The sequence below is a fragment of the Tripterygium wilfordii genome, chromosome 13, assembly GCF_013401445.1.
Source record: "Tripterygium wilfordii isolate XIE 37 chromosome 13, ASM1340144v1, whole genome shotgun sequence".
Taxonomy (NCBI): Eukaryota; Viridiplantae; Streptophyta; class Magnoliopsida; order Celastrales; family Celastraceae; genus Tripterygium; species Tripterygium wilfordii.
The window spans coordinates 14,903,935-14,931,856 of record NC_052244.1 but is presented as its reverse complement, the minus strand read 5'-3'; the positions used below and the strand labels follow the sequence as shown (position 1 = coordinate 14,931,856).

Below are 27,922 nucleotides of genomic sequence, written 5' to 3'. Positions count from 1 at the left end.
AACAGTTTGTCAAACGGACCCTCAATATCCCGATTGCCCTCTTGTATTAAGGAGATTGTTAAGTTTAATGGGCCTGAGCCTTAAATACTAACAAAACCAAGTTGCAATCTCTTTTTCATTTTCAAATGGGCTTTATAAACATAAGCCCACTGTATCAATTCTCAGTTTCTCACCGTCCCAAAACAAACGTTAAATAAAAAAATAGGTATTTTAAAAATCATAAACTTCACCAGTTGGTCTTGTCTTCGACTCTTCGTCCCTAAATTGGGGAGAGTTCAAATAGGCTTTCAGTAGTACCCGCCCTTTCTAGTCCCATCCGACTATCCCAGTCCCTCCTCAGCTGCCCACTAATCAATTCCACCATTTCCATTTTCTATGCTTATCAGGGACATCCACCAAACAAAGCGATGAGTACCGTCGATAAGATGCTTATTAAGGGCATCCGGAGTTTCGACCCGGAAAACAAGCACGTCATCACCTTCTTCAAGCCCTTAACCCTAATCGTCGGCCCCAACGGTGCCGGAAAAACGGTAATTTCCCTTTCACATTGTCTCTGTGTGCGCGATTTTTTGACCTGTTCTATTTTGTGAAGAGCTTTTGGGTTTGCTTCTGCAGACGATTATCGAGTGCTTGAAGCTGTCTTGCACTGGAGAGTTGCCTCCAAATGCGCGGTCTGGGCATAGTTTTATTCATGATCCCAAGGTCTGTTTTGTTTTCTGGAAAACCCTAGATATGTGAAATAGATACTAGTACTTTGACTTACAATCTGTTTTTTTTTTTTTTTTAAATTAGTATTTCTTTTGGAAATTTATTTTTGGGAGTTTTAGGTTGCAGGGGAGACTGAGACAAAGGGGCAAATCAAGCTGCGATTCAAGACGGCTGTGGGTAAGGATGTGGTATGTATCAGATCTTTCCAGTTGACACAAAAGGCATCAAAGATGGAGTACAAGGCTATCGAGAGCGTGCTTCAAACGATAAATCCTCACTCCGGAGAGGTAAATTTCTTTGTTTACATTAGCTTTCTCTAGGTGGTGAACTTGTTATAATGACCTGTGATAGTTATTTTAGTTAGAAGAAAGTGGAATTCACCAGAAACGGTCAAACACCTCATGATACACGAACAAAATACAAATAATTTCTGCAAGGTTGTCTATTCTCTTTAATACAATGGAAGTGTCACTTTGACTGTTCTAGGAATTTTTTTTTAAGAAATACTTACTTACTTAGCTGGTTAAGGGAAATAAGAGCATTAATTTTTGTTTCAGTAAATTTTAAATCTACTAAACACTCAACCCTCTCATGGACTTTAATATGATGATTGATCTTTGAAATCAATACGTTAGGCTTTATTCATTTCTCCTTCTAAATAGGCTGTCCAATTTGTTGTTGATATAAATATATCTTTGCCTTATTTTAACAATCTTCAGGTTTTTTTTTTTTGTGTTAATCTCGGGACTGCAGAAAGTCTGCCTTAGTTATAGATGCGCTGATATGGACCGAGAAATCCCTGCTCTAATGGGTGTGTCAAAGGCTGTTCTGGAAAATGTTATATTTGTCCACCAAGATGAAGCTAACTGGCCATTGCAAGATCCTTCAACGTTGAAAAAAAAGTTTGACGATATTTTCTCTGCCACACGGTATGTTAGTGGCCTTTTTATGGCTTATATATGTTATTGCTGTGTACCTCATTAGCCAGTATTCACTTATCCCTCTTTATTTATATCAATTGAAGTAGATACCTTCTTCTATAGGGATGGTTTAATTTGGAATTTAGGATTATAATTTCTTTAGGGTTGTGGGATTTCTATTGGGTTTAGTATTGGGAAAAAGATGAGGAGTTGAAGTTATTGTGGCTGTTCTTAAGGTGTTTTGAACAGTACCGTAGTAATAACTTGCGCAAATTTTATGTATATTATGTAATTTGGTTTAGGGTTTTTGAATCATTTGGTGGTGAAGACTGGGAATTTGGCTAAGTTTGAAGTTTAATAATTGTATCTGGTTCTTTCAGCTTTTAGATCTAAAAACTGGATTTCAGAAACTGAATCTGCAAACCAAATCATTAGGCTAATCCATTTCTTGGAGGGGGAATTGTGAAAACTGTTTGGTTGCTCCACTTCTGTATTACCTGTTTTAGTCTGATGCATTATTGAATTTATGTAAGCAATTTTTTTTGGATAACAAAATTGCTTTAAAGGGCACCAAATCAGATGTCAAGTCTATTACATCAAATAAAGAGGATTTATCCTATGAACAATCATTACTAAGCCAAGTACATAGAGTATATGACCATCTATCCTTCTCCACATTGAGAGTTATTTCTTTTCTTTGAAGGTCTTTTTTTTCCCCAACGTTATTCCCTGATGGAATCGTGTTCATAAGTTTGGCGAGAATTTTACATTGGCTGCCAATTTACCACTACGGCGCTTCCCTCTTTTATCGAGGCTTGGGACCGACTGTGTGCACAAGCAGAGTTCTTTAGCTGCTTCAATAGGAAAAGAAAGAAGCATCATAATGTCATGTTATCTTGTAATCTATCTATGATTTAAGATGTTCTTCTTCCTAAATTATGGGTCTAAAATTTCTTTAGTTAGGAGTACACGTATATGGACTTGTTTGCATTACTGTTCATTGTCCCAAGTATTATTTTGCAGTGTATTCTAATGCTTACTTTTGTCTATATTTGGCATGCCTATATTTTCGTTTACCTTTGAGATTTATCTATATATGGCCATGTACTATGAAGCAGATACACGAAAGCCTTGGAGGTTATTAAAAAACTACACAAGGAACAAGCACAAGAGATAAAGACATACAAGCTGAAATTGGAGAATCTTCAAACCTTGAAGGATGCTGCATATAAGGTTTTTATGCTTTGTATTTCCTCTACAATTTTCTTCCCCATATAAATGGTGTTATTGTCTTTGCCATAGTCTGATGTTGCCTTTGATCTGCCCTAAGAAATGAAGGTCTACTTTTCCTCTACTTAAGCTGTTATGCTCGCAGTAGCTATAATTCAGAAGATCTGAAATTTTCACGAAGGATCTGGTGTTTAGTTTCTGATAACGACTTGTATAAGGGGTTTTTTTTTTCATACAAAATTTTGTTTGTACAGCTTCGGGAAAGCATTGCTCAGGATCAAGAAAAAGGAGAATCTTTGAAAATTCAAATGCAGGAGTTAGAAAATTGCATCCAAATTGCAGATGGTAATATTCATCATACTGAAGCAACTCTGAAAGATTTGCGAAAACTACAAGACCAGATATCAACTAAGACTGCTGAAAGGAGCACTTTGTTTAAGGAGCAGCAGAAACAATATGCTGCCCTTGCTGAGGAAAATGAAGGTTCTTTAATGCATATCTTGAGCAGAATAACATGTGTGGAAGTTTTCATTTTTCCCTTCTTTCATCTATTGTCATGCATGTATGTGTTCGCACAAGGTTGTGTTCTGTTTGTTTATACACTTTGCCATGTCTCTACTACCATTCTTATAAGAAATGTTTCTGCTTATGCTTTTGCTTGAAACAAATATGCTGAAGCGCAAGAAAAACTTTTGATTGGCAAACAATGAAGTTAAAGATTATTTCTTTAGGGATGTAATGGACTAGGAAATTACTGATGATTTCTTTTATCATCGACAAAATGGTTCCTAACTTTAACATCAAACGCTGTGGGAACCTTGAAATGTGAGGTAAGAGTCTCTGAATCCAAGCCCCATTACCAAGCCTTGCTTTAGAAGACTAAGAGGTTCTTATTATCATCATCATCAATCCCAAGCAATTTTGGTTGAATACATGGATCCTGCTTCACCATTTTGATGTAAATAAGAAGAGGAGAATATTTTATTTCAACAATTTAGAAATGCGATTATTCATTTGTCTCATTTCTTCTTCAATTCTACATGTTCCCTTCTCTAGGTTGCTATTCTTTGTTGCTGTGATTTTATTTGTCATGCATCAAAATTTTCAGGCATGAACTGCACTCTCCTCTAATCTTATAGTGCTCGTCCCCTTTTCTGACACTTGCATCCGTTTTTTTGGGCTCCCTCTTGTGATTTTGGTATCTCCATCAATCCTTCTCTCTATAAGAAGGTTCAGAAAACCATATAAAGGTTGCCTCTTCCATTGAAAAGATTTGTGAAAACAATGGCCTTCTCCTCCACTTCAATAGGTTGAGAAACTCATAGAATATGGCTCCAAACATCACGAGTGTTCTAGTTGTTTCTGGTTCTTTAAAGAATGAAATAAGTTCTTGGAGCCTCTCTCAAGGAAAATAGCAAAGAGAGGCCATTGCTTTAACTCCTCATTCAACCCTTCGGCTAGGTAAGAAGGAAAGGAATGCATGGACCTTTGAAGAAAGAAAATCTTTGTTTACTTCATTCAAGTGTAGATCACGAACTTTGCTATGGTTTTTGGCTTAAAGAAACAACTATTTTATATGATTATACTTTTTTAGATGTAGTGGATTCCTTGTCTTTTAATACTTGGTAGTTGAGTGCTACCCCTTGGTCCCTTTTTTCAACGAATGTTACCATTCAAAGAGAAAAGAGATGATGTATTATATTTTTGCGCATTTGGCAGATACTGATGAAGAGTTGAAGGAATGGAAAACCAAGTTTGAAGAAAGGATTGCAATTTTGGAAACTAGAATCAGCAAGCTGGAGAGGGAAGTGAATGACACTGAGACTAAAAGTTCTTTTTTGAAGCAGTCAATTAATGAATATATTTGGGAGATCGGCAAGCTTCAGACAGAAGCTGAAGTAATGTCAATGAAACTGACATTTCAATACTCGCATGTTGTCCTGTTCATGCAAACTTTGTTTCTAATTCACTGCTATAAATCTTAGGCTCACATGTCCTTGAAGAACGAAAGAGATTCCACCATTCAAAAACTTTTTGGAAGACATAATTTAGGGTCTTTACCTTCTATTCCCTTCAGTGATGAAGTTGCTATGAACCTCACTAATCGAATAAAATCAAGGCTGATGGATCTCGAGAAGGATTTACAAGATAAGAAGGTGACTCTTTCTGTTTTGTCTTTTTCCTAATATAACCCTGCATATTTGTCCATGCATATATTTCGTTTGTACTTCTGTGTGTAAAAATGCAGTTATTTTTTAGAACATATGAAGTGTCTATGAACGTGATTGCAACTTTTCTAAGGTGCATTCATTGTAAGGATCCCATTTCAGAAATCCGATGAAATTGAACTCAAGACAGCATGGGATCGCTACATGGATGCAAATGACCGTTGGAAAAATGTGGATGCTCAGAAACAGGCTAAACTAGATATAAAGGTTTGTGGTTTAGTAAATGTCATTTAACTTTTAATTCTTTCATGTTTCACAATGTCTATGTTGTTTCTTCCATACAGAGTGGCATTATCAAACGCATTGAAGTGAAGGAAAATGAACGGGATTCACTTGAACTTCAAATTTCTAATGTTAATCTTTCACAAATTGATGAAAAAGAAAAGAACCTGGTGAGCAGGACTCTGTTCTATCTTATTGATCAGGATGCACAGCCTTAACTTTTAAAAGGCAAGGCCCTGTTTATATGTAAATGCTTCTGATACAATTTTGTAGCGAATCGATGTTGAGAGAAAGACCTACCAGCTGGCCGAGAGAGAATTTGAGTCGACCATACGACAAAAGCAGAGTGAGCTATTCGGCATCGAGCAACAAATTAAGACTCTTAATCGGGAAAGAGACATTATGGCTGGTGATTCTGAGGACAGAGTGAAATTATCTTTGAAGAAGGCAGAGTTTGAAAACCACAAGAAGAGGCATAAAAAGATGTAAATTAGATTCTTTCCGGGTCCCGGTTATTTATTTTATGACCTTCTAGGCTTCTACCTTTTTTTGTCTGTTTAGTAGCTAATGTTATTCTTTCTCCCCCCTCTCTCGAAATATTGTTTTTACAGACTTGAGGAATACAAGGATAAGATTAGAGGCGTGCTAAAAGGGAGGCTTCCCCCTGACAAGGATTTGAAGAAGGAAATAACTCAAGCATTAAGGTACTTTTTTTTATTAGTTTAATGTTTTTTAGAGACGACACCTCAGTAAGAAGTCAACGTTGCCGCAGCCTTTTGAAATCATATAGGCTGGACAAATTCCAGTTTTTGACATTTTTTTGAATGCCAATTTACGTCTTTTAATTGGTATATGTTTTGCCAATGATGTTTATGTTGGTGCTTCTCATGTAGGGCTCTTGGATTGGAGTATGATGACCTGAACTCAAAATCTCGTGAAGCCGAGAAGGAGGTGAATGTGTTGCAGATGAAAATACAAGAAGTTAATAACAACCTGTCCAAACTCCGGAAGGACATGGACTGTAAGTATCATCACTTGGCTGATATGAATGAAAGTGTATTTTGATATGGAGCTAGTCATATATCTTAATTTACGTTTCTGTCTATGACTCACAGGATAATATATGCATTGGATAACTTTGGAAAAGAAATATTGTATTCATGAATGTGAAGATATGACTGGAATACTCTCCCTCCCTCCCTCCCTCCCTCCCTCCCTAGTTTGATGTTGACTGGTGGCTCTGGCCTAGATGATCTGATACAAAATTGTGCTTCTTGAAGAATTGTTAATCTAACTTGTAACTTGTAACGTTAATTATAGTCAAGAGAACGGTTCTGATACTGATACATTGTAGTTAGATACCTTACATTTTAATTATAGAGTATATAATCTCTGTTTCTTTTAACCTTGTAAAAATTGGTGAATGTTGGGATTGTGTGTAAGTGTCAGATAATCACATGACACAAACAAATCAGCGTCAGTTATTTCATACTTTTCTTAGCCTAGACGATTTGCTATAAATTCATTCTTCTCGAAGCCTTCAATCATGATTAGAGCCCTCACAATGGGCTGTCACTGATGCATGTAACCATTGGACTTTCTTTGGTATAAAAAACTTCAGTAGTCTTACTTTTTGTTTGTTTCAATATATTTTTGAACTGGGATATGCATCAGAAAATCACACATGAGAGGAACAATAAATTATTCTGGCATAGGATGCAGTAGGGAAACAATAAATTATTAATGACCAAACAATTTCATTTGTTACACAATGTTATTATCCTAGCTTTAAAAGGTTTTTCTTGTGCTTCGCCTTGTTTTTAATGCAGCGCGGAAGAGATTAGTTGAATCTAAACTCCAATCCTTAGATCAGCAATCTTTTGCCATTGATTCTTTTGTCCATGTTTTGGAGTTGGCGAAGGAGAAAAGAGATGTCCAGAAAAGGTTTCTGGTTTTTCGTTTATGCTAACATATATACATTGTCAAACTTGTGTTTGCATTTTAGCAATGTGGAATCACTAAATTTATCTGTTGTTTTTCTTGTAGCAAGTACAACATTGCTGACGGCATGCGGCAGATGTTTGATCCTTTTGAAAGAGTTGCTCGTGCTCACCATGTTTGCCCATGCTGTGAGCGTCCCTTCTCTGCTGAAGAGGAAGATGAATTTGTTAAAAAGGTTCACTTACTGCATTTGAGTCGTACTTCTTGTAGTGTTCCCCCAATGTTTGGTCTAACATTTGGATGTCCATTCATTTTCGTTGCTAGAACACCCTAAGACATCTCCACTCTTTCTAAATGTTCTCATATAAATTACAGCAACGAGTGAAGGCAGCTAGCTCTGCAGAGCACATGAAAGTTTTGGCTGTTGATTCCTCAAGTGCTGACTCTTATTTCCAGCAGTTGGATAAACTACGCATGCTTTATGAAGAATATCTAAAAATTGGCAGGGAAACAATCCCACCTGCAGAAAAAAATTTGCATGAGCTCACTGAGGAGCTTGATCAAAAATCTCAAGCCCTTGATGATGTAAGTATGGTTGTCCTGCATGTTACTTTTTGAAAATTTTATAAACTTTGAGTTGTGTTTGATATCAGATTTGAAGTTATTGGTACGAGTTAGTCGATATTTGCCTCACAGAATACATATATCCAAAGTATGAGAAATCTAGGTGTGGCTTTTGGTTTGGCTTCAGGGAAATACTTTTTTTGTAATTATTTTTCAATCTTTTGACATTTTTTATTCCTGGGAATGGGGATTCACATCTCTGCATGCTGGATGTTGAAGAGATAACCACCGAAGCAGTGGTGCTTCCTGTATATGCCTTCTGTGCATATGACATCTTCTGTCTATCTGATCTTAGGCCGATTATTGGTTGTTTCAGATTTTTTTGTTTACTATTTTAGCTTTTTTTTTTTTTTTTTTTGCACAAGAAGCATCTATTTCTATATGAAAGCTGCATCTTTGAAGGTTACTGGTTATTAGGGCAAGACCTTGAGCAACCAAGAAAGGTCTGGATGAGAGGTGGGCAAGACAACTGATGGACATAGAGTCAAGAGAGTGAATTTACATTATGAGTTGTCAGCTAAATCTATCTGTCGAAGACATGGGAAAGTTTGAAAATATTGCTCTATGGCTTGCTACTTCTAGCTGAGTTCAGTGATAGAGTAGGAATATAAAGTAATATTTATTCAGATTGGAGCTTTTGTCCACATCTGACAGGGCAAGGGTGGTCTGGATGAGAGGTGGGCAAGACAACTGATGGACATAGAGTAACGATTTCACGTCAGAAGATTTAAAGGTGATGAGAGTAATTTGATTCAAGTAGAGCACAGCATAGGGACAGATAAAGGGCTTCAAACCTGCATCTTTTCGTATTTGATTATGAAGATTTGAGGCATAGTAGTATAGTGGAGCTATATTTGTTATGCTTACTTGAGTATTAATGCAGGCCTGTTAGTAAATGGATGGATTTTGCCTTCTCAGTTTAATTGTTCTTTCCTCGTCTCATTATTTTTCTTTTCTTTGTTTTATTCCTATTTGTATGTCGTATTTGATTATTCCTTCTATTACGCTTTCACTGTAGGTGTTGGGTGTTTTAGCTCAAGTAAAGGCTGACAAGGACTCAGTTGAGGCCTTGGTGCAACCTGTTGAGACTGCTGACAGAATTTTCCAAGAAATTCAAACTTTGCAACAGCAAATTGACGATTTGGAGTATAAGCTTGATTTTCGAGGGCAAGGTGTGAGATCTATGGAGGAAATTCTGTCTGAGCTAAGTAGACTACAGAGCACAAAGTATGTAGCTTTAATCATATATTGCTTGAAATATGGTTTTCCGTCTGTCCTTTCTGATGATTAATTAACCAGCTGCAACCTTCAATTACCCATTTTTTAGTGTAAAGAGCAATTAATTTGAATGCCTACTGATATCTAATTATGTTTTAATATTTAATTAGTTACTTCACTTGAGAAATTCTTGCTCTTGAGATCCAGGGATGGGTTGCATAATGAACTGGAGAAGTTAAGGGATGAACAACGATACATGGAAAATGACTTATCAAATATCCAAATACGATGGCACAGTTCGAGGGAGGAGAAAGTAACAGCAACTAATACATTACGTGATTTTAAAAAGGCTGAAGAAGAGTTGGAGCGCTTGGTTGAGGAAAAAATTCAAGTTGATCTGGATGAGAAGGTTATCTATTTATCTTGTTTTGATTACAATGACACTTCTTAGTTGTCATGGCCCGAAATCCCATACGCTTAATTTTTTTCTTGTCAGTTTTAATTGCATGTTTGTCTCAATACTCATACTTGCTGAAGTTATCACATGGTGCAAGGAAGGATATTTTAGGAAAAATAAATATTCATAAATTCCTATAGGCATATATAAGCAAAATTTTGGGAGAATTTTCATGGACATATGATAAAAAGACGAAGAATTTTATAAAAATATGGAGCCAGAGCAATGGAACTTAAATATTTTTGTTGAAATAACTAAATTATTAATTTAGACATGCGACTAAAATAAATCAAGTACATTAATTTTGACTTGTAATCATGACATTTGAACAGTAGTTTGTTTGAAAGCATATGATCTCATACAACTAATGCTAGATCAATTCGATGGACCTCTAGATTAACTTTTTGGTGGGATTGTATTGGACTGGACTAATAAAAGAACCATGGTGTGCAGATTTTCTTATAACCTTAAACCATTCTTTGTGTAGTATAGACAACAAAAAGTTGTTAGTTCTTTAAGTTAGGTATTACTAATCAAATGGAAACGTTAAGTTTCTTCCAATCTAGTCCTTAAAGTACAATAGTAATGAACAAATTTCCTAGGATATTTTATGATTTATTTTTGACAGTTATTTCCAGTTGTAGCCTATGCAACTCAAATAGAAAGATGACATTCAATTTAAGGATAAAAGATTCGAATCTGCCCCATTGGGATTCAATTTTATTGTCTCTTTTTTATTGGAAAAGAAATTTGTTGAAACATGGGGGGGGGGGTGAAAAATGTTAGTGAACGGTCTTGGTGTATTCCTAATATTCACAGTAACAGACTTGTGAATTGCATATTGCAAACCGTTGTGGATGTTAGGGTAAAAATTAGGCCATAGGAACTTTTTTGAAGATTTTTTTCCATTCAGCTGTAGGCAGGATTTGATGTAAATGTAACGAGGTAACTCCGAATATGCAGGATGAATCCCTGGTTTATAGCTCTCATAGACATAGTATTCGAGTTCAAGTAAGAATTATACATCTTCCACATGCTTAGCAGTCAAAATTAGTTGATCCTATTTTGTGGTATGAACGGTTGATCTACAGTTAGCAATGACACAAGACAATACAAGACGGTCAGACTTGTGAGAAACGAACAAATTTTACAAGCTCAAAAACAGAAATAGGTTGGCTATTTCAAATTCATGATTAGAGGAAATGTTCTAGAAGGGACGTTCCTTATATAATCATAAACATGATGGTGCTGTTATTTAATTCAGGAAATGAAACTAGATATCTCCGTGGCTCCATCCATACATGTTACCTTTTATAATAATGTATTGGAATGACGGTGAACTCTGTTAAATTTGTCAATGAGATCTATTGTTTGGAAATAGGTGGTGCCTTTGGAACTCTAAGAGTGTGTTTGGATTGAGGGATTTGGAGGGGAGGGAATAGAAGGGAAAGAGAGTTTCCTTCCAATTCCCTTGTTTGAATGGTTTATAAAAAATTAAGGGGAGGGATTTGAGGGGATTTGGGAGGAAGATTTCATTAAATTTTTGTCAAAATTCTTTCCTCTCAAAATGGAGTCATTTGGAGGGAAGAGATTACTAATTAAGTTATTTATAAGTTAAAAACTTATTTTACCCTTGTACATAACACTTAAACATAAAAAATAATGATAAACTAGTAAATTAAACTACTTTTCTTTCCTTTTTTTTTTATCTATCCAAACATGAGAGAAGGAAATGTATTTTCTCTTCCATTCTCTTCTCTTCTCTTCCTTCCCTTTCCCTTGTCTTCCCTTCCCCCCAAATCTGATTTTGTCAATCCAAACACACTCTTAAGCACCTTTTAAAATACCTCCTAAAATTTTTCTTAAGTTGGGAAGTAGTTTGGGGTGAAATTTTTAACTCTAGACAACCTACAAAAGAAGCTTTTCTTTGGCAAACAGGTGCCGCCTTTGTAATTCTGTCGAGAATCAATAACACATTTGCTTCGTCTTTGTCCTTGGTGTAAGAAAATCTGGTGAGTTGCCTTGAATCTTCTAGGAATCAACTAGGTTTGCTGCTCCAATATCACAAATGAGCTTCTAGCTTGGAGCATCTTAAGCATGGACAAGACAGAGTATAATTTTTCAATTTATCGCCGTGTCTATTATGTGGATGATATGAAATGAGAGGAATGGTAAAATTTTCAATTCTAAGGATTCTAATTTTGATTCTCTTATTGATCAGTGATTTAGTTTCTTTAAGCTTTGGTTAACTTTTCTTTGTTACAACGTTCTAGAGGCTCTAAGCTTTGGCTCTTTGTAATTGTTGGTTTGCACGTTTCTTGGTGCTTTCAAGTAATTTTTTTATTTAAAATTAAAAAGCCATAAGTCCAAGAGAAGCTAAGTTGCTGACTTTCAAATGCAGTATAGTTCGAACTTTAAATGGAGGGATGTTACATGTCTTATATGAACTGCTCCAGGAATCATTGCTATAAGTCTATTATATTGTTTTACTGGTTGACTTTTGCTAACTATATTAGCATTTATTATTATGGAATATGGAGCTCAGATTGTTTAGGTTGGAACAACTGTCAGGAATAGTTTTCCCTTTGAAACGTCAAAGTGAAATCTTTCACCTCAAAAGTTGTCTTTTTTTGGTTGCCTAATTGGTTACCCTTGAAATGATACAGAACAATTGTGTAGGTTGGATTAGCAAAAATTTGCGAAGAGATAGGTCATGTATTTGAATTAGTTTACATTTCATTTTGCCGGGCAAGAACCTGAACCGGGTGATTCTATGCATCTTTAAGAAGGGACTTTTTCTTATTGCAGTGATTCTTTGCATCTTTGCTGTAATTTCTTTTTCATTGATAAGTTCTGTTTCTGCTGTTATCTTTGAAAATGGGTTTTAATTAGTCCTCTTTTACAAAGCACTATCATTCTCTAAATTTATGAATCATGCATAACACTGATCCTTACCATTATTGTCAGCATTTGGCAGATGCTCTTGGCCCCTCGAGCAAGGAGAAAGAAAAACTACTGAGTGACTACAATGTCTTGAAAGTTAAACTGAATAATGAGTATGAGGAGCAGGCAGAACAAAAAAGAAATTACCAACAGGAAATTGAGACGCTCCTCAGAATTGCTTCTAAAATAAAAGAGTATGTTTTGTGATCCTGATGATTTTTACATATCAGCTTCTTTAATGCCATTTATCTTGATGATTGGTTATTTGAAACCAGATATTATGATTTGAAGAAAGGAGAAAGATTGATGGAACTACAAGAAAAGAGATCTCTATCTGAATCCCAACTTCAAAGATGTGATACTAGAAAGGAGGAAATTTTAGCTGAACTAAACAAAAGTAAAGACTTGATGCGGAATCAAGACTTGCTGAGAAGAAATATCGAGGACAACTTGAATTATAGGAAAACAAAGGCTGATGTTGATGAACTTGCCCAGGAGATTGAATCACTGGAAGAACAAATACTGAAAATTGGTGGGGTCTCCACATGTGAAGCTGAACTTGTAAAATTGTCAAAAGAAAGAGAGAGACTTCTCTCTGAGGTATATCTTTTTACATTTTCCTTCTTGGTCAAGTAGGCATTCGAGACAATAATCTCCATACTTCATTTGAATCATTTCAGTCCTAGCATACTCCTTATAACCCCTATATCTTTCTTTTTGGGGATGCAATTTGCAGTGTAAGGACCAGGCTTTGTTTCTTTATTTATCCCCCCTTTCCTCCATATAATTGAATGCTTTATTATTTTGCATTGCCTATACCTGCCAGTTTCCCACATGAGTGTGTTCTAATAATGTTTTACAAATTAGAAACGTTTATTTGTTAGCTATATGTATTTAAGAAATTAAAATTGAAAATTAATGAGAAAACGATGTCTTAAAATGCTGCCCTTGAGCTATTAACAAAGGCAACTCATTACGTCCTGTAGGAGTCGTGTGTGTTTGAATATGTAACCTGCTGCTATTTGTAGATGGGAAGTGATAGTAGATAGAGTTTTTGCATGAGACAAGGCTCCCGAGGTGGGCGAGGTCTGGAACAAATAGGATATACGCAGACCTTACCCCCATATAATATTTAGAGAGGTTGTTTTCAGGAATTGAACCTGACCTCTTGGTTGCATCCCTGCACTTTTGACTTTTATAACTGAGGTTTAGTAGTGATTGTCATTGAGGATTCATAAAATGCGGAGAATAATCTTTTTGCCTTAGGGCATCACTTTTATGCGTCCCTTGTACTTGTCTAGCATATGTTTGGGTTCTTTTCAATTTAAATCACTAACCTATTGAGAGAATAGAGTATTAGATGATATTGAATAGCTGGGGAAAAAATCAAACATATTAATAGCTGGATGATTCAAAAGCTTTAAGAAATTGTTTATATGGGAATGTGTTTACAGTTGCATATGGGTTTGCATCTTTGTTTGACCTGTTCGGCCTCAGCCATTTACCTTATCAGTCAAATATCTGTAAATGATCATTTCAGTTTGGTTCAGCGTACCAACTTTAATCATGTGACACGAATTAATATGTGTTTCTGCATCATTTCAATTTGGTTCAGGATACCAGCTTTTATCGTGTGACACAAATTAATATATGTTTCTGCCAACTTCTCAACAGTTAAACAGGTTTCGCGGAACTATATCTGTTTATGAGAGCAACATTTCAAAAAATAAAATTGATCTCAAGCAGGCACAATACAAAGACATTTACAAGCGATACTTTGATCAGTTAATCCAGCTTAAGGTGGGATATGGTTGATATTCCTGAAGTACATTTTCATTGATCACTTACTACAGCCTATACTCAATTTGAATATTTTGTGACAGACAACTGAGATGGCAAACAAGGACCTGGACAGATACTACAATGCCCTTGACAAGTAAGCAATTTTAAGTAATTCCATATTGATGTTAGTTATTCTATCTTAAAACTTCAATTTATGCGATCTATCATTTAAATTTAAACTTGACGTTGATGTTTGAAGCAATGTTGCGAGATAATTGTCAAGATCTTTCTGAATCCATGAAATATACTGAAGATTTTACTTGTGGGATCTTCATAGAATTTTTATATGTTCAATGAATCAATATTTGGGGGCTTGCTTCATATTCTGAGATCATGTTGTGTTATGACACAATTTACATCATTTTTTTTCTCCGTATGGGCTTATTTTTTCATTCACTTCTGCTCTCCTTGCTATGTTTTGTACTTCACCTGTATTAATTTCATGTCGTCTTATAAAATAATTGGTGTACCTCTGGTTCTTCCTAATGCACCTTCTTGAAATAAATGCTGCTGATCATTTTTAGCTCTGTTCAGCATAGTTGAGGTTCTATTGTCCCTTTTGGTCTGACAAGGACAATGTTTTCTGGTGTTGAAGGTCAACATACTGTAGTAAACTACACTGTATCTGTTTGAAAGGCACCTACTTTTATCAACCTCGATTTTGGATTTTTACATGACCCTGTACTCGAACAATCGGCCTATGGGCTGGGGTTACTCACATATATTCACGGAGGGAAATCGCCCCCTGAAAAATTTGGGAGGAATAGGTCTGAGAAATTTTAATGGAAACTATAAACAAAGAGAGAAAGAAAGTATACGAAGAAGAATTCTTCTATATTACTATGTTATCACTATTACAGAGGCAGTATCCTATTATATACAACAAATCAGAGTAAGTTTCTCCTTAACTTACGCACATTGATTTTAATAAATTAATTCCCATGATCATGCCATAATTATATTCTATAATCATGCTACCAATTAAGTCCTCCAATCACTCCTTCAATCAAGATACCAACTAAGTCCTCCAATCACTCCTTCAATCAAGATCGTATTTCTTCACTCCCCCTCAAGTTGGATCATATATGTTGATCATATCCAACTTGCATATAAAATCACTGAAACTTTGTCTTGGAAGTCCTTTGGTGAAGATGTCTGCAATTTGATCTCTTGTGGGAACATAGGTCATGCAGATGTCACCCTTCTCAATTTTTTCTTTGATGAAATGTCTGTCCACTTCTACATGTTTAGTTCGATCATGTTGCACTGGATTGTGAGAAATACTTATTGCTGCCTTATTATCACAGTAAAGTTTGATAGGAAACTTAACTGTGACTAGTAATTCTTTCACGAGCTTCTTCAACCATAAAACCTCACATATCCCTTGTGCCAATGCTCTGAACTCTGCTTCAGCACTGCTCCTGGCCACCACATTCTGTTTCTTACTTCTCCAAGTTACCAAGTTGCCCCATACATAGGTGCAGTAACCTGTAGTAGATTTTCTATCTTCAACTGACCCTGCCCAGTCAGCATCTGTGAATGCCTCAATGTCCCTAGACTCACTCTTTCTAAAGAATAACCCTTTACCTGGTGAACCCTTCAGGTATCTAAGTATCTTGTATACTGCTTCCATGTCAGCTTCTTTGGGTGAATGCATGTGTTGACTTACAAAACTAACCGCAAATGCAATATCCGGTCTTGTGTGAGACAGATAGATTAGCTTGCCAACTAGCCGCTGATACCTGTCTTTGTCAACTAGTTTCCCTTCTTCTATATTCCTTCCAGCTTCAATTGGAGTGTCACTTGGCTTGCAACCAAGCATGCCAGTTTCTGTTAGGAGATCTATAACATACTTTCTTTGAGAAATGCTGATTCCACTTGCTGATCTAGCAACTTCCATTCCCAAAAAATATTTCATTTGTCCCAGGTCTTTCACTTCAAATTCTGTGGATAGGATCCTCTTTAATCTTTCCATTTCAGCCGTATTATCCCCTGTTAGGATTATATCATCGACATACACAATCAGAATTGTCTTCAACCCATTCTTAGCATGCTTAAAAAACATAGTGTGATCTGATTGTCCTTGTCGATATCCTTGGTTCTTTATTACTCTGGTAAATCTATCGAACCATGCTTTAGGAGATTGTTTGAGGCCATAAAGGGACTTCTTGAGTTTACATACTTTGTTGTCTTTACCTCCTCCACTAAAGCCTGGTGGGATTTCCATATAAACTTCCTCTTTCAGCTCACCATTCAGGAATGCATTCTTTATGTCAAATTGCTGTAGAGGCCAAACCAGATTTGCTGCTAAGGATAATAGAACTCGGACTGTGTTTAGCTTTGCCACCGGAGCAAATGTCTCTGTGTAGTCAATTCCATAGGTTTGTGTGAAACCTTTGGCTACTAGGCGAGACTTATATCGCTCTATTGTTCCATCAGCTTTGTATTTTACTGTGAACACCCATTTGCATCCTACAGGTTTCTTCCCTCTCGGTAAGTGCACTAGGTCCCAAGTTTCATTTTTCTTCAAGGCTTTCATCTCCTCCATTACTGAATTTCTCCATTCAGGAATTGCCATTGCCTCCTGTATATTTTTAGGAATTTCTATCCTATTGAGATTAGAGGTAAAGGCACGAAAAACAGTAGACAAATTATTGTAAGACACAAAATTGGAGATGGGATGAAGAGTACATGAACGAGGTTTTTTTCTGAGTGCAATGGGTAAATCAATTTCAGGAATACCTGGACTTGGGATTGACTCATCCACATTTGGAGCTATCACTGGGTCCAACTCTTTTGGTGCTTCAGGTGTGAGATCTTCATTGTTCCTTGACTTTGGTCTCCTTGAATAAACAAGCATCTCCCTATCATTTTGTTTTTCCATGTCTCCTCCTGATTTCAAGTTTTCTAAGTATGGCATATTAGAGCAAGAAGATGAAACAGATTCAGTGTTTGAGATAGGTAGATCAATGTTCAAGAAACGATCTTCTTTAGGCACACTCTCCCCCTGAAGAGAAGTTTCTAGAAAAAATGGAGTATTCTCAAAGAATGTAACATCCAGGCTAACAAACACCTTTTTTGTAGATGGATCATAGCATTTGTACCCCTTTTGTGTAGGAGAATATCCAATGAAGACACATTTGATGGCTTTAGGATCTAACTTGCTACGATTATGAGAATGAACATGCACAAATGTGGTGCATCCAAACACTTTTAGAGACAGAGTAGAGTACAAGTGGGATGTGGGAAAATTTTTCTGAAGTGTATGAAGGGGGGTTTCAAAAGAAAGAACTCTGCTAGGCATCCTGTTGATGAGATAAGCAGATGTTAGAATGGCATCTCCCCAAAACATGTTTGGCATTTTGGTAGTAAACATCAAGGCACGGGCTACTTCAAGTAGGTGTCTATTTTTTCGTTCGGCAACACCATTTTGTTGTGGGGTATTGACACAAGAACTTTGGTGGATGATTCCGTGTTTTGTCAGAAATTCCCCCAAAATGGAATTAAAATATTCCGTACCATTATCGGTGCGTAAAATTTGAATTTGAGTTTGGAATTGTGTTTGAACCATTGAATGAAAGGTTTTAAACACAGTACTTACATCAGATTTTTCTTTCAAAAGGTAAACCCAACAAGTTCTTGTGTGATCATCAATAAACGTAACAAACCATTTTGTGTAAGAACGATTGGATATACGAGAGGGACCCCACAAATCACTATGAATCATGGCAAATGGTTTGGACATGTGATATTTGGATTTTGAATATGAAGTGCGCTGATGTTTTGCAAGTTGACAAATTTCACACTGAAGATTAAAGCTTGATTTTTTTAAAGAAGGAAATACATGGCTCAAATATTGGAAACTGGGATGACCCATTCTAAAATGCCATAACATAATGTCACTTTCCTTAGAAACAGACACAGAATCACAAATAGCAGTTTGAAACTGTTTATTCAAATTGACCTTATCAAAGTGGTAGAGTCCCTCACACTCCTTAGCACTGCCAGTCGTCTTCCCCGATGATAGATCCTGGAAAACACAATGAGTTGGAAGAAAATTAATAGAACAATTGGAATCTTTTGTGAACTTGCTAACTGATAGTAAATTGCAAGACAGGTTTGGGACATGTAGAACAGACTTTAGGACTACAAAATCGGAGATACGGATACTCCCTTTTCCTACAACCGGTGAAAGTGAACCATCTGCAATTTTAACTTTGAGATTGCCGGCACACGGCGAATATGTAGAAAATATGTGATAATTACCAGTCATATGATCTGATGCGCCGGAGTCAATAATCCATGGAATTTTAGTTTCAGATGTGATACTCAAAGCTTTTAAAAAATTACCTTTGTGGGCTAACGAACCTGAGGGCACCTTATTAGATGACTGACTAGATGTTTGGATATCAGAAAACATCTTGTACAGCTGCTCCATTTGTTCTTGATTAAAGGCAGTGTTAGACTGGGTACTGCTGTGTGCTTCTATTCTCCTTTCAGTTGGGACATCCATGGAGACCTGATATCCACGGGTCTTATTTTGCCTTGGTTTCCAATCAGCTGGCTTTCCATGTAACTCCCAGCAAGTATCCTTGGTGTGTCTAGGCTTTTTGCAATGATCACACCACAGATTTTTTCTTTGTGGGTTTAGGCCCGGCCCACTTGGTGCACCTCTGATCAAGAGAGCTGATCCCTCTGGCCCAGCAATTCCAGGCCCAACCTGGTTCACGTTCAACATCACCTTACGACGATTTTCTTCTCGTCGCACTTCAGAGAATGCTTCACCAGTGGATGGGAGAGGTTTTCTGGCCAGAATCCTTCCTCTCACCTCGTCCAATTCACGGTTGAGGCCGGCCAGAAATTCGAACACCCTCTCATCCTCCATCCTGCGCTTGAATCGCACGCTGTCCTCAGTGCACTTCCAATCTTCATCATAGCTTAGATCAAGTTCCTGCCACAGATTCTTCATCTCAAGCCAATAATCAGTGACATCTCGGGTACCTTGCTTAGTCTGCCATAGGCGAGTCTTAAGTTCGAAGATCTGAGATGAATTCTCCAGATCAGAGTAAGTCTCGCGAACGGCATCCCAAACATCTTTAGCTGACGGAAGAAACAGATATGTCTTCCCAATTGACGGCTTCATGGAATTGACGAGCCAAGCAGTCACCATGGAGTTCTCTGATTTCCACTTCACCAGAGAGGCATCGGTTGAGGATGGCTTCTTCGTGTCACCGGTGAGGTAACCTAATTTCCCCTTGCCGTCGATTACTAATTTGATTGATTGAGCCCACTCAAGATAGTTTCTCCCGTGGAGCTTTTCAACCGTGAGTGGGAAGGACGAGTTGTCGAGTCCCATGTTTTCTGTCTTGGTGCTGGTTATCTCAGTCACCTTGTCGTCAGTGAGATCCGCCATAGATTTCCTAGGGTCGGCACAGCTTCGATACCATATAAACAAAGAGAGAAAGAAAGTATACGAAGAAGAATTCTTCTATATTACTATGTTATCACTATTACAGAGGCAGTATCCTATTATATACAACAAATCAGAGTAAGTTTCTCCTTAACTTACGCACATTGATTTTAATAAATTAATTCCCATGATCATGCCATAATTATATTCTATAATCATGCTACCAATTAAGTCCTCCAATCACTCCTTCAATCAAGATACCAACTAAGTCCTCCAATCACTCCTTCAATCAAGATCGTATTTCTTCAGAAACTTATGTACTCTATTCAATCTGTCCCCCACCATGTTAAAATATGGGGCAGAGAGAAGTTATCCTAAAAGATTAATAAACAGTTAATATAATTTTCAAAAGTACAAGTGAGGTCATAAGTGAAATAATATGAAAATTTTCATGGAGGCACAACTGTTGCTTGGAAAGGCTCCCACAGTGAGCGGGGTCAGGGACAGATAGGATATACATAGACCTTACCCCACATAAAATGTGGAGGTTGTTTGCTTGAACCTGTGACCTTTTGATTGCACCCCTGCAACTCTACCATTGGGCCACATGCTTGCCTGCATACAAAAAAAATAATTAGAAAAAAATGGTGCCTGAACCCATATATGTTCAATTTAGTTCTACGTCTATTTGGTAAAATACTATTGAACACAATTATCGTTACAAATTTGAATTCAATCTCTCTATTTGTTGGATTTTATGAATAATTAACATGCTAATGGAATTAAATTGTTATCATTATAGTTAACAGTCTACAATATTAAATAGGTTAACTAGACCTTGTAGTTCTATTCAATGATCGTATGCTTCTCTACAACATTTTCCTTTGTCGATATTATTATTCTTTGGTTAGATGCATGTAAAACATTTCTAGACAGAACTTTCAATGTAATATGGAAATATTATGCCGACCTTAGAGTGAAATTCACTATTATGTGTTTGTGCTTTTGAAAATTTTACACTGGTTCCAAACAAGTTTAGACCATGTCAAATGAGAGAGTAAGAATCAGCATCATGAAGTGGTTGATTGCCTCCAACTACTTAAAATTCACGGTTTCTTGCTGCTACAGAATAGATATTTTTCTTGTTGAATATTCGTCTCTAGTAGATTGTTTGATTGGTAACTTAAAATACTTTTCGTTGAATAGATTGATGATATTTCTATTATGTGAGTTGGGAAAGATATGCGAATGCATTTCTGGCATGTGGGTACGTGGGCTGGGGAAGTAGGGTAAGTGAACCTTTCTTGGAGTTTTCTTGATTGCAGAGAATGTGACTAATCCAATCCCCCTCCATTCCACTTACCCACCTGCAAAAATTGTTTCTCCAAACTGGTTGAGAATTCAGGGGAAGTAGTTTTATAAGATTTCACATTCCAATTTGGTCCCCTAACTGGTACTTTATAATATCACTAGCAAACATGTGGCCCAGTGGTAAAGTTGTACGGTGCAACCTAGAGGTCACATGTTATCCATATATTATGTGGGGGTAAGATCTGCGTACATATTGCCTGTCTCCTACCCCGCCTACTGCGGGAGCCTTGTGCATGGGTGGTGATGTTGTTTACCTCCATTATGATATATTTCCATTATAAAACCTCCCTTCCGAACTAGTTTTTTCCTCTTCAAGATCCATATTACTACTTTTGTGTGCTAGATTGCCAGCTTACCTTGTTGGGAATATATGTAGAAACCTCCCTCATTAAAAAGGTTATAATAGTTGTGTATGCAAGTGACTTACATGTTTATTGACCACATGTGAAATAATTCACATTTCTTCCACTTTGGCTACAGATGAAAATTGTATAAGTTGACTTTTTAACTTGTCTTCTTTTAGAGCATTGATGCGCTTCCACACTTTGAAGATGGAAGAAATAAATAAAATTATAAGGGAATTGTGGCAACAAACGTACCGAGGACAGGATATAGATTATATATGTATTCATTCGGATTCAGAAGGTGCTGGGAGCCGTTCCTACAGCTACAGGGTATGAGGAATGTGTAGTATATCTATCTTAATTTCTAGCAGTTGCTCCTTTCTTGTTTTACTATCTTCTATTGGATTCATTACAGGTTCTCATGCAGACTGGTGATGCAGAGCTAGAAATGAGAGGAAGGTGCAGCGCTGGTCAAAAGGTGGGCTATTACTGAACCCATTAATACATGCTTACCCTTTTTCCCATTCTCCTTTTTCCCTGTAATAAAAGATGCTACATGCAAAAGATGATGTTTCCACTGGGTATGAACCTCATAAACAGCCTCTCTTCACTGCATTGGTAAGGCCATGCATCTGCCTTTCCCTGGTCATGCCATCACTGCAAAGCTTTCGTTTCCCTTCAAAAGATGCCGTACATGTGTTGCTTACGTGAATGAGAAAACTATTTTCCGTTATGATCTGCTTGCAGGTCCTTGCTTCCCTAATTATTCGGTTGGCATTAGCCGAGACATTTTGCCTGAATTGTGGAATACTAGCTTTAGATGAACCAACCACTAACTTGGATGGCCCAAATGCTGAGAGTCTTGCGACGGCACTCCTTAGGTATGAGCTGCCAAATCTTGTGTTTAGAACTTGTTTGACAGAGTATAATTATGTGATATTTTGCCTTCTAACACCTCCAGAATCATGGAAGATAGAAAGGGACAGGAGAATTTTCAGCTTATAGTAATTACTCATGATGAACGTTTTGCTCAGCTAATTGGACAGCGGCAGCATGCGGAAAGATATTATAGAGTTTCAAAAGATGACCAGTAATCATTTTTCTCACCCTCTTGTTTTATTTTAAAGTTTTCCTTCTTTTCATTTTCTTGTCTCGGTGTATTATTTAGTTTTCTTCCAGTAAATTGTGTATTATTTATATTTTCAGTCAGCACAGTATTATTGAAGCTCAGGAGATATTTGATTGAGATGTTCTAAATGAGTCATATTCCGTGTCGCCGCTCATTCGGATGAAGGCAGCATATCAAAGATTTGATGGGCAGGACATGATTCCAGAGGTAAAGTCAGAGTACATGTAAATCGATATGCTATCTGGTTAGAGCTGTATCAATTTTTTTTTTTTAAATCAAAATTTCCTTGAGGAACTGTTTGTGCTTAACAATGGTGGATCTTCAAGAATGCTCTGTTTTGTTCAGCCCGACTCTGGCCATTTCTGGGTCTTGTGGGATCTCGTTCATTTTCAGAGATGCAAAACATGAATCTCTAAGGTTGAAAACGTAATCATCCGATGCAAAGTTGATGTTAATATTTCATCATGTATTGAATAGCTCGTCTTTAATCGTATCTGGCATTAAGCCGACGGATAGACTTCAAGCACTGAGTTTGCTCTTCATTTTTTTTTTCCCTTTTGGAAAAGAAACTGGACTCTGCATTAAACAGAAAGTTTATCCGCAGTTACATAGTGCTGAATAGGAGGACTATCTTCGATAAACAAGCCATCTGCAGAAAGAGAGTTTTCCAAGTTTGATAGACAGAAAACCAATGGAGAGTGCAAATTCAAGGCCACGGCCATGGTCATAGAGGATGCCCCAGCCTCGGCATGGAAGGTAACCTACACCCTAAAAAGCACTGAGTTTGCTATGATTTCAGAAAATAACATTTTAAGGCAATTAACGGTCAGATTACTTACCCATTTTAGGGTTCAAATCATAAATGCAAGGGAAAAAAAAATTGGCGTGTTAAGTAAAAGATCCGAGGCTTTCATAATTAGTATGAAAATCGTTACACCAATTTTTGCAAGATTGTTATTGGACTCATAAAAATCAAAAAATTGTTTTTGGACTCGTTAAAATACAAAAAAGGTTATGGAAAATAATTAATAACAAGATGAAAATAAAATTAATAAAATTGTAAATATATATATTGTTAGTGTAAGTCGTGTTATCAGTCACTATCCACCCGCAACAGATTTTTTTCTTGCTGTGACGAATTCCGTTAGAAGGGCATTCCAGTCATTTCAGCTACCCACTACACCACTCCAATTTCCCGCCTTTTGCACTCTTTCACCCTCTCTCTCTCCATCTACAATCTTCGCTAACACGCAACCATTTTTCTTCTCCATCTCTCTGAGAATTCACTCGAATTGGGAGATTGAAGATGGTGATGGTGATCACGAAGGTTATCAACAAGAAATGGATTTTGTTCGTTCTGTGTATCTCTATCATCATCTCTTTGAGGATTCCCATGAACCGACACAACTCCTCTTTCGACTTCCCCATTCCCTTCGACGAACCCCAAGATGATTACCTTCCCTCTTTGTATCTTGAAGATACTTCTGTGAGTGAAATCGGTCTTGAATACGATTTTTATCGTCAGTCTTGTCCACAAGCAGAGTCCATTGTCAGATCCTATATGGCTCGGATTTTTTCGGACCAAAATGACGTGTCCGCAGGGCTATTACGCCTCTTTTTCCATGATTGTTTCATAGAGGTACGGATCTTCGTAATCTTCTGACTAATTTCATGATATGGTTGCTGTTTGCGTTGTTACTACATGTGCTGTGGTTTCTTTGACTCCGATGATTTTTCATGCGTTCTAATCTTATTCTAGGTGTTATAACATCATATTTCGGTTTTGTTCTTCTTTATTTTGTGTTAAAATATGTTATGCTGTAATTGTTCTGCAATTTGTGACTTCTGAGGGTTCTAGCGTTTACGGATCTGTATGGTTGCCTGAAATCTAAGCGGCACACTTTAGTTCTTTAGGGAAATCCTAAAGGAGGTGGATGATGGAAACATGGATTCAAGTTCATATATGATATATCTTATAAACTTTGAAGTAACATAAAGACTTGAGATAGTCAACTGCATGATTCGATAACATAGCAAGATGTCTGGAACTGAAGACAGGAGCGGATAAAATGGTGTTCTCATGGTAAAATTGAGACTCATCTTCTCCCTGACCCCCATATAGACACATCCTGACAAGGGGCTGGATTGAATTTCCGGTGTATAAGGTTGAGCAGACTTACAGGAGATTTGGTAGTCCTAATTTCCATGTTCGAACGCCCCAACATCCTATTACCTCTATAAATCCTACTTTTATGTATGAAGCCACCACGATCCAATCACATCGATGTTGCACTAGATCAAAAGCACACAACACCATGAATTTCCTTTGAATTTGTTTACAACTCTAAGCTTGGTTCAGTTTTTGAAACTTACTTTTTGGTTTTGTCTTCTTGAAGAATTCGACGTAGTTTATATCCCATGTTCAAAGAAGAAAGGTAGAACTAAGTAGGAAAAGCTCAGTTTGTTGCTACATTCGTATGTAACATGATTGTGCACTTCTTGCATCAGGATGTGACAAATCATGTTCAAGTTCAAAAAAAATATTTTTCTTATAGTTTGACTTGGAATAAAAAAAGAAGAAGAATTGTTAGTATTTTTGGAACTGAAATCTAGATTCTCAGTGCTTCCTTGTTTAATACTTCAGCCTTGATTAGGTTATTTTCTGATATTGTTTTTTTACCTGAAAGGAGAGCTTATCAGCTTCGTGTGAACACAAGATTTATGAAAATTCCTTTGATTATCTCCTCCTTTTTGCTATTATTGATGGAAATTCTGCAAGATTTTAACTGGCAATTCAACTGGCGCTGACATTTCATTTCCAGTAATTAACTGTGTCATAAAGTTTTGTTTCTATGGTGGATCAGGGTAACTTGATTTTGATCTTAGTTCCATGTGTTTATTTTAAATGAGAAGGTGTTACTCTTGATGGTGATTGTTTTCTTTCGAAAATGTGGTCTTCAGCACTAGCTCCTCCACCCTGCCTAGCTGCCACTCCCTTTGTATCCTTGCTATGTACTTTAATTCTTACCTTTACTGATTTTTAATGATGGGGGATTTATGTGATCAGGGATGTGATGCTTCGGTGCTATTGGATGACAGCAATGGCAACCAAAACCATGCCATTGAGCGGCAGGCTATTCCAAACAGATCCTTGAGGGGCTTTGACAAAATTGACATGATAAAGGAAGAGCTTGAAAAGGCTTGTCCAGGGATTGTCTCGTGTTCAGATATACTTGCTCTGGCCACTAGGGATGGCATTGTGCTGGTTTGCTCCTCTCGCTGCATTTGCAAAAATTTTTTCTTTGTTTTGTTCTTTTGGATGTTTAATTTTCTCATAGGCTTCGATTACTCTTCCTTCTGCAGTTATTGGTAAACTTCATTTTTTAAATCTGGTATTATATTACATCGATTATCCAGATTTTCAATTGTGTGAGACTGCACTTTAGGAGTCCCGACATTTTTTTAAAATCATTAGCATCAGAAAATATCTCTAGTTTATCTTTGTCCTGAAAATTAACCTTTCTTCGGAAGTATGGGAAACAGTATTAGGTTCTGCGGTGGTATGATCATTAACCCTTATGTGGATGCTAACTTGCTGAGAGATCTTATGGAAGCAACAGAAGAAAGTGATTCATGCTGATTTTAATCACCCGAGAGGGAGTAATGCTACATGTTAGGATGACAATGTTCTTTATGCTAACTTATTGAAAAATTTGCTCTGTCAAAGGTGATCTTGATCTTCTAAATAGTTCTATCAGGCTCATCCAATTGCAGATTTTTCATTTTCTTCTATCTAAATTTAGATGTTCAACAGTTCTAATCTTTTTGCTACTTAAATATCAATATGGAACCGTAGAAAGTGCTTTCCTACTTTAACTTACTACTATGTTAATTAACTACTCTCTCTATTTCCTATATCTTCTGTTGATTACTAAGAAGCTGAACAAAATTTTGGAAATAGTCAGGCTTCTACATTTCCTTTAATCTAAAAAGACTACGCTGAAGCTTGGATCTAGTAAGCTAGCTATCAAAGTTCAATTTATTTTTTGGGAAATCAAAACTTTCAACTTTACATGTTTAGCAACTTAATGAACAACAATTGTTATGCTGAATTAATGACTAGCTATTTTGGTCCACTGCCTTCAACATAGCTGGCACTGGTATTGCTTTTCTAATGAGAATGTATATTCCATGATATACAGGCTGGTGGCCCATTCTATCCAGTGTTTACGGGCAGAAGAGACAGTTTGCAATCCTTCTTCCGCGAAGCAGCTGCACAAATTCCAAGACCCAGTGATAATATTTCCCAAATACTCAATTTGTTTTCTCTCAGAGGTTTTGACGAAAGAGATACTGTGAGTCTTCTAGGTATCCGATTTTGAAACAATTTCTTAATTTTTTGTTGGAAAATATGTGATTCACTTCACCAAGTCAGATGCTTTATTTATTTCTCTTTTATTTTGGCAGGGGGTCATAATATTGGCAAAATAGGCTGCCAGTTCATTCAGGATCGTATCCACAACTTTTCAGGGACAGGGCTGCCAGACCCTTCTTTAGCTTCTGATTTCCGTAATGAGATTATAAATACCTGCGAAAATGATAAGAATAGCAGCACTGATGGATCTCTTTTTTCCATGAGATCAAGGCGAGCAGATGCATTTTCTCAGGGTTTATCATCTTCTATGTCTCTGGGAGCAGGTCTGGATTCCCATTATTTCCAAGGCTTGCTTAAGGGCAGAGGACTTCTATTTTCTGATCAGCAATTGATGGCTGATGACAGGACTGCGAGTTTGGTGAGAGCTTACGCTTCAGATGATGGATCAACATTTAGATTTGATTTTTCCCGAGCAATGGTGAAAATGTCAAACCTTGGCGTCTTGACTGATTCTCAAGGTGAAGTCCGAACCTTTTGTTCATTGCCTGTCCATAATTCTTAATTGTCACAAAACAAAAATTCTCAACTCTGATATTAAGTAGGACAATCACAGTTTCATACAGGACAATATTTTTGTGAGTTCTTAGCCTAAAAGTTTGTAACTGGCATGATTCTGATTGTTGGTAACTACGTTTTACTGTGAATGAAAGGTTGAAGTGTGGGCCGCTCCATTGGTTAAAAATGCAAAGTAACCAGTTAAGGATTGTCCATGTGTGAAGTTGTGCTGCTACTGAATCCTTTGCAGTGAGAGACCGTTAGGTAGATTATTTTGTGATGAAGCATTGCTTACGGATAATGCCCACTGAATTCTTTAGGTTGCCTAGAAACTTTTAGTATCGAACTGTATAATTCTCCGGTGCGGGACCTTCTCATCTCAGCGGTTTATTCTGACTAACTGTT

General features: G+C 36.9%; 2 protein-coding genes across 3 annotated transcripts; both read left to right on the top strand.

The window, feature by feature from the left end:
- The first annotated feature begins 227 nt into the window (after positions 1-227).
- LOC120013094 (DNA repair protein RAD50) lies at positions 228-23,096 on the top strand. The gene is made up of 27 exons (XM_038864747.1): positions 228-530; positions 616-702; positions 828-995; positions 1,462-1,637; positions 2,747-2,861; positions 3,113-3,341; positions 4,578-4,756; positions 4,844-5,014; positions 5,189-5,293; positions 5,371-5,478; positions 5,582-5,793; positions 5,920-6,012; positions 6,202-6,329; positions 7,138-7,252; positions 7,355-7,484; positions 7,625-7,834; positions 8,892-9,100; positions 9,299-9,500; positions 12,516-12,685; positions 12,767-13,091; positions 14,166-14,291; positions 14,375-14,427; positions 21,638-21,788; positions 21,874-21,936; positions 22,206-22,339; positions 22,420-22,548; positions 22,665-23,096. Exons 1-27 carry the CDS (start codon positions 408-410, stop codon positions 22,702-22,704), a joined length of 3,951 nt encoding a protein of 1,316 aa, XP_038720675.1. The 5' UTR covers positions 228-407; the 3' UTR covers positions 22,705-23,096.
- Positions 23,097-23,422: 326 nt separating this feature from the next.
- On the top strand, positions 23,423-27,624 carry LOC120013096 (peroxidase 57-like). Of its 2 annotated transcripts, XM_038864752.1 has the most exons (5): positions 23,423-24,226; positions 25,655-25,852; positions 26,790-26,955; positions 27,055-27,285; positions 27,368-27,524. In XM_038864752.1, the coding sequence occupies exons 1-5, from the start codon at positions 23,894-23,896 to the stop codon at positions 27,382-27,384; spliced, it is 945 nt and encodes a 314-aa protein (XP_038720680.1). In that variant the 5' UTR covers positions 23,423-23,893; the 3' UTR covers positions 27,385-27,524. The 2 variants fall into 2 exon arrangements, with proteins under 2 accessions (XP_038720680.1, XP_038720679.1); XM_038864751.1 differs by having other exon boundaries at positions 23,430-24,226; positions 27,055-27,624.
- Positions 27,625-27,922: the final 298 nt, after the last annotated feature.

What these genes read in the sequence shown, in the direction of transcription:
- LOC120013094 (XM_038864747.1), top strand. Translation starts at nt 408, where the DNA reads ATGAGTACCGTCGATAAGATGCTTATTAAGGGCATCCGGAGTTTCGAC. An exon ending in GTTTTATTCATGATCCCAAG is followed by an intron (nt 703 to 827) that starts GTCTGTTTTGTT and finishes TGGGAGTTTTAG; the next exon opens with GTTGCAGGGGAGACTGAGAC. An exon ending in AGTAGACTACAGAGCACAAA is followed by an intron (nt 9,101 to 9,298) that starts GTATGTAGCTTT and finishes CTTGAGATCCAG; the next exon opens with GGATGGGTTGCATAATGAAC.
- LOC120013096 (XM_038864751.1), top strand. Translation starts at nt 23,894, where the DNA reads ATGGTGATGGTGATCACGAAGGTTATCAACAAGAAATGGATTTTGTTC. An exon ending in TCCATGATTGTTTCATAGAG is followed by an intron (nt 24,227 to 25,654) that starts GTACGGATCTTC and finishes TTATGTGATCAG; the next exon opens with GGATGTGATGCTTCGGTGCT. An exon ending in CTAGGGATGGCATTGTGCTG is followed by an intron (nt 25,853 to 26,789) that starts GTTTGCTCCTCT and finishes CATGATATACAG; the next exon opens with GCTGGTGGCCCATTCTATCC.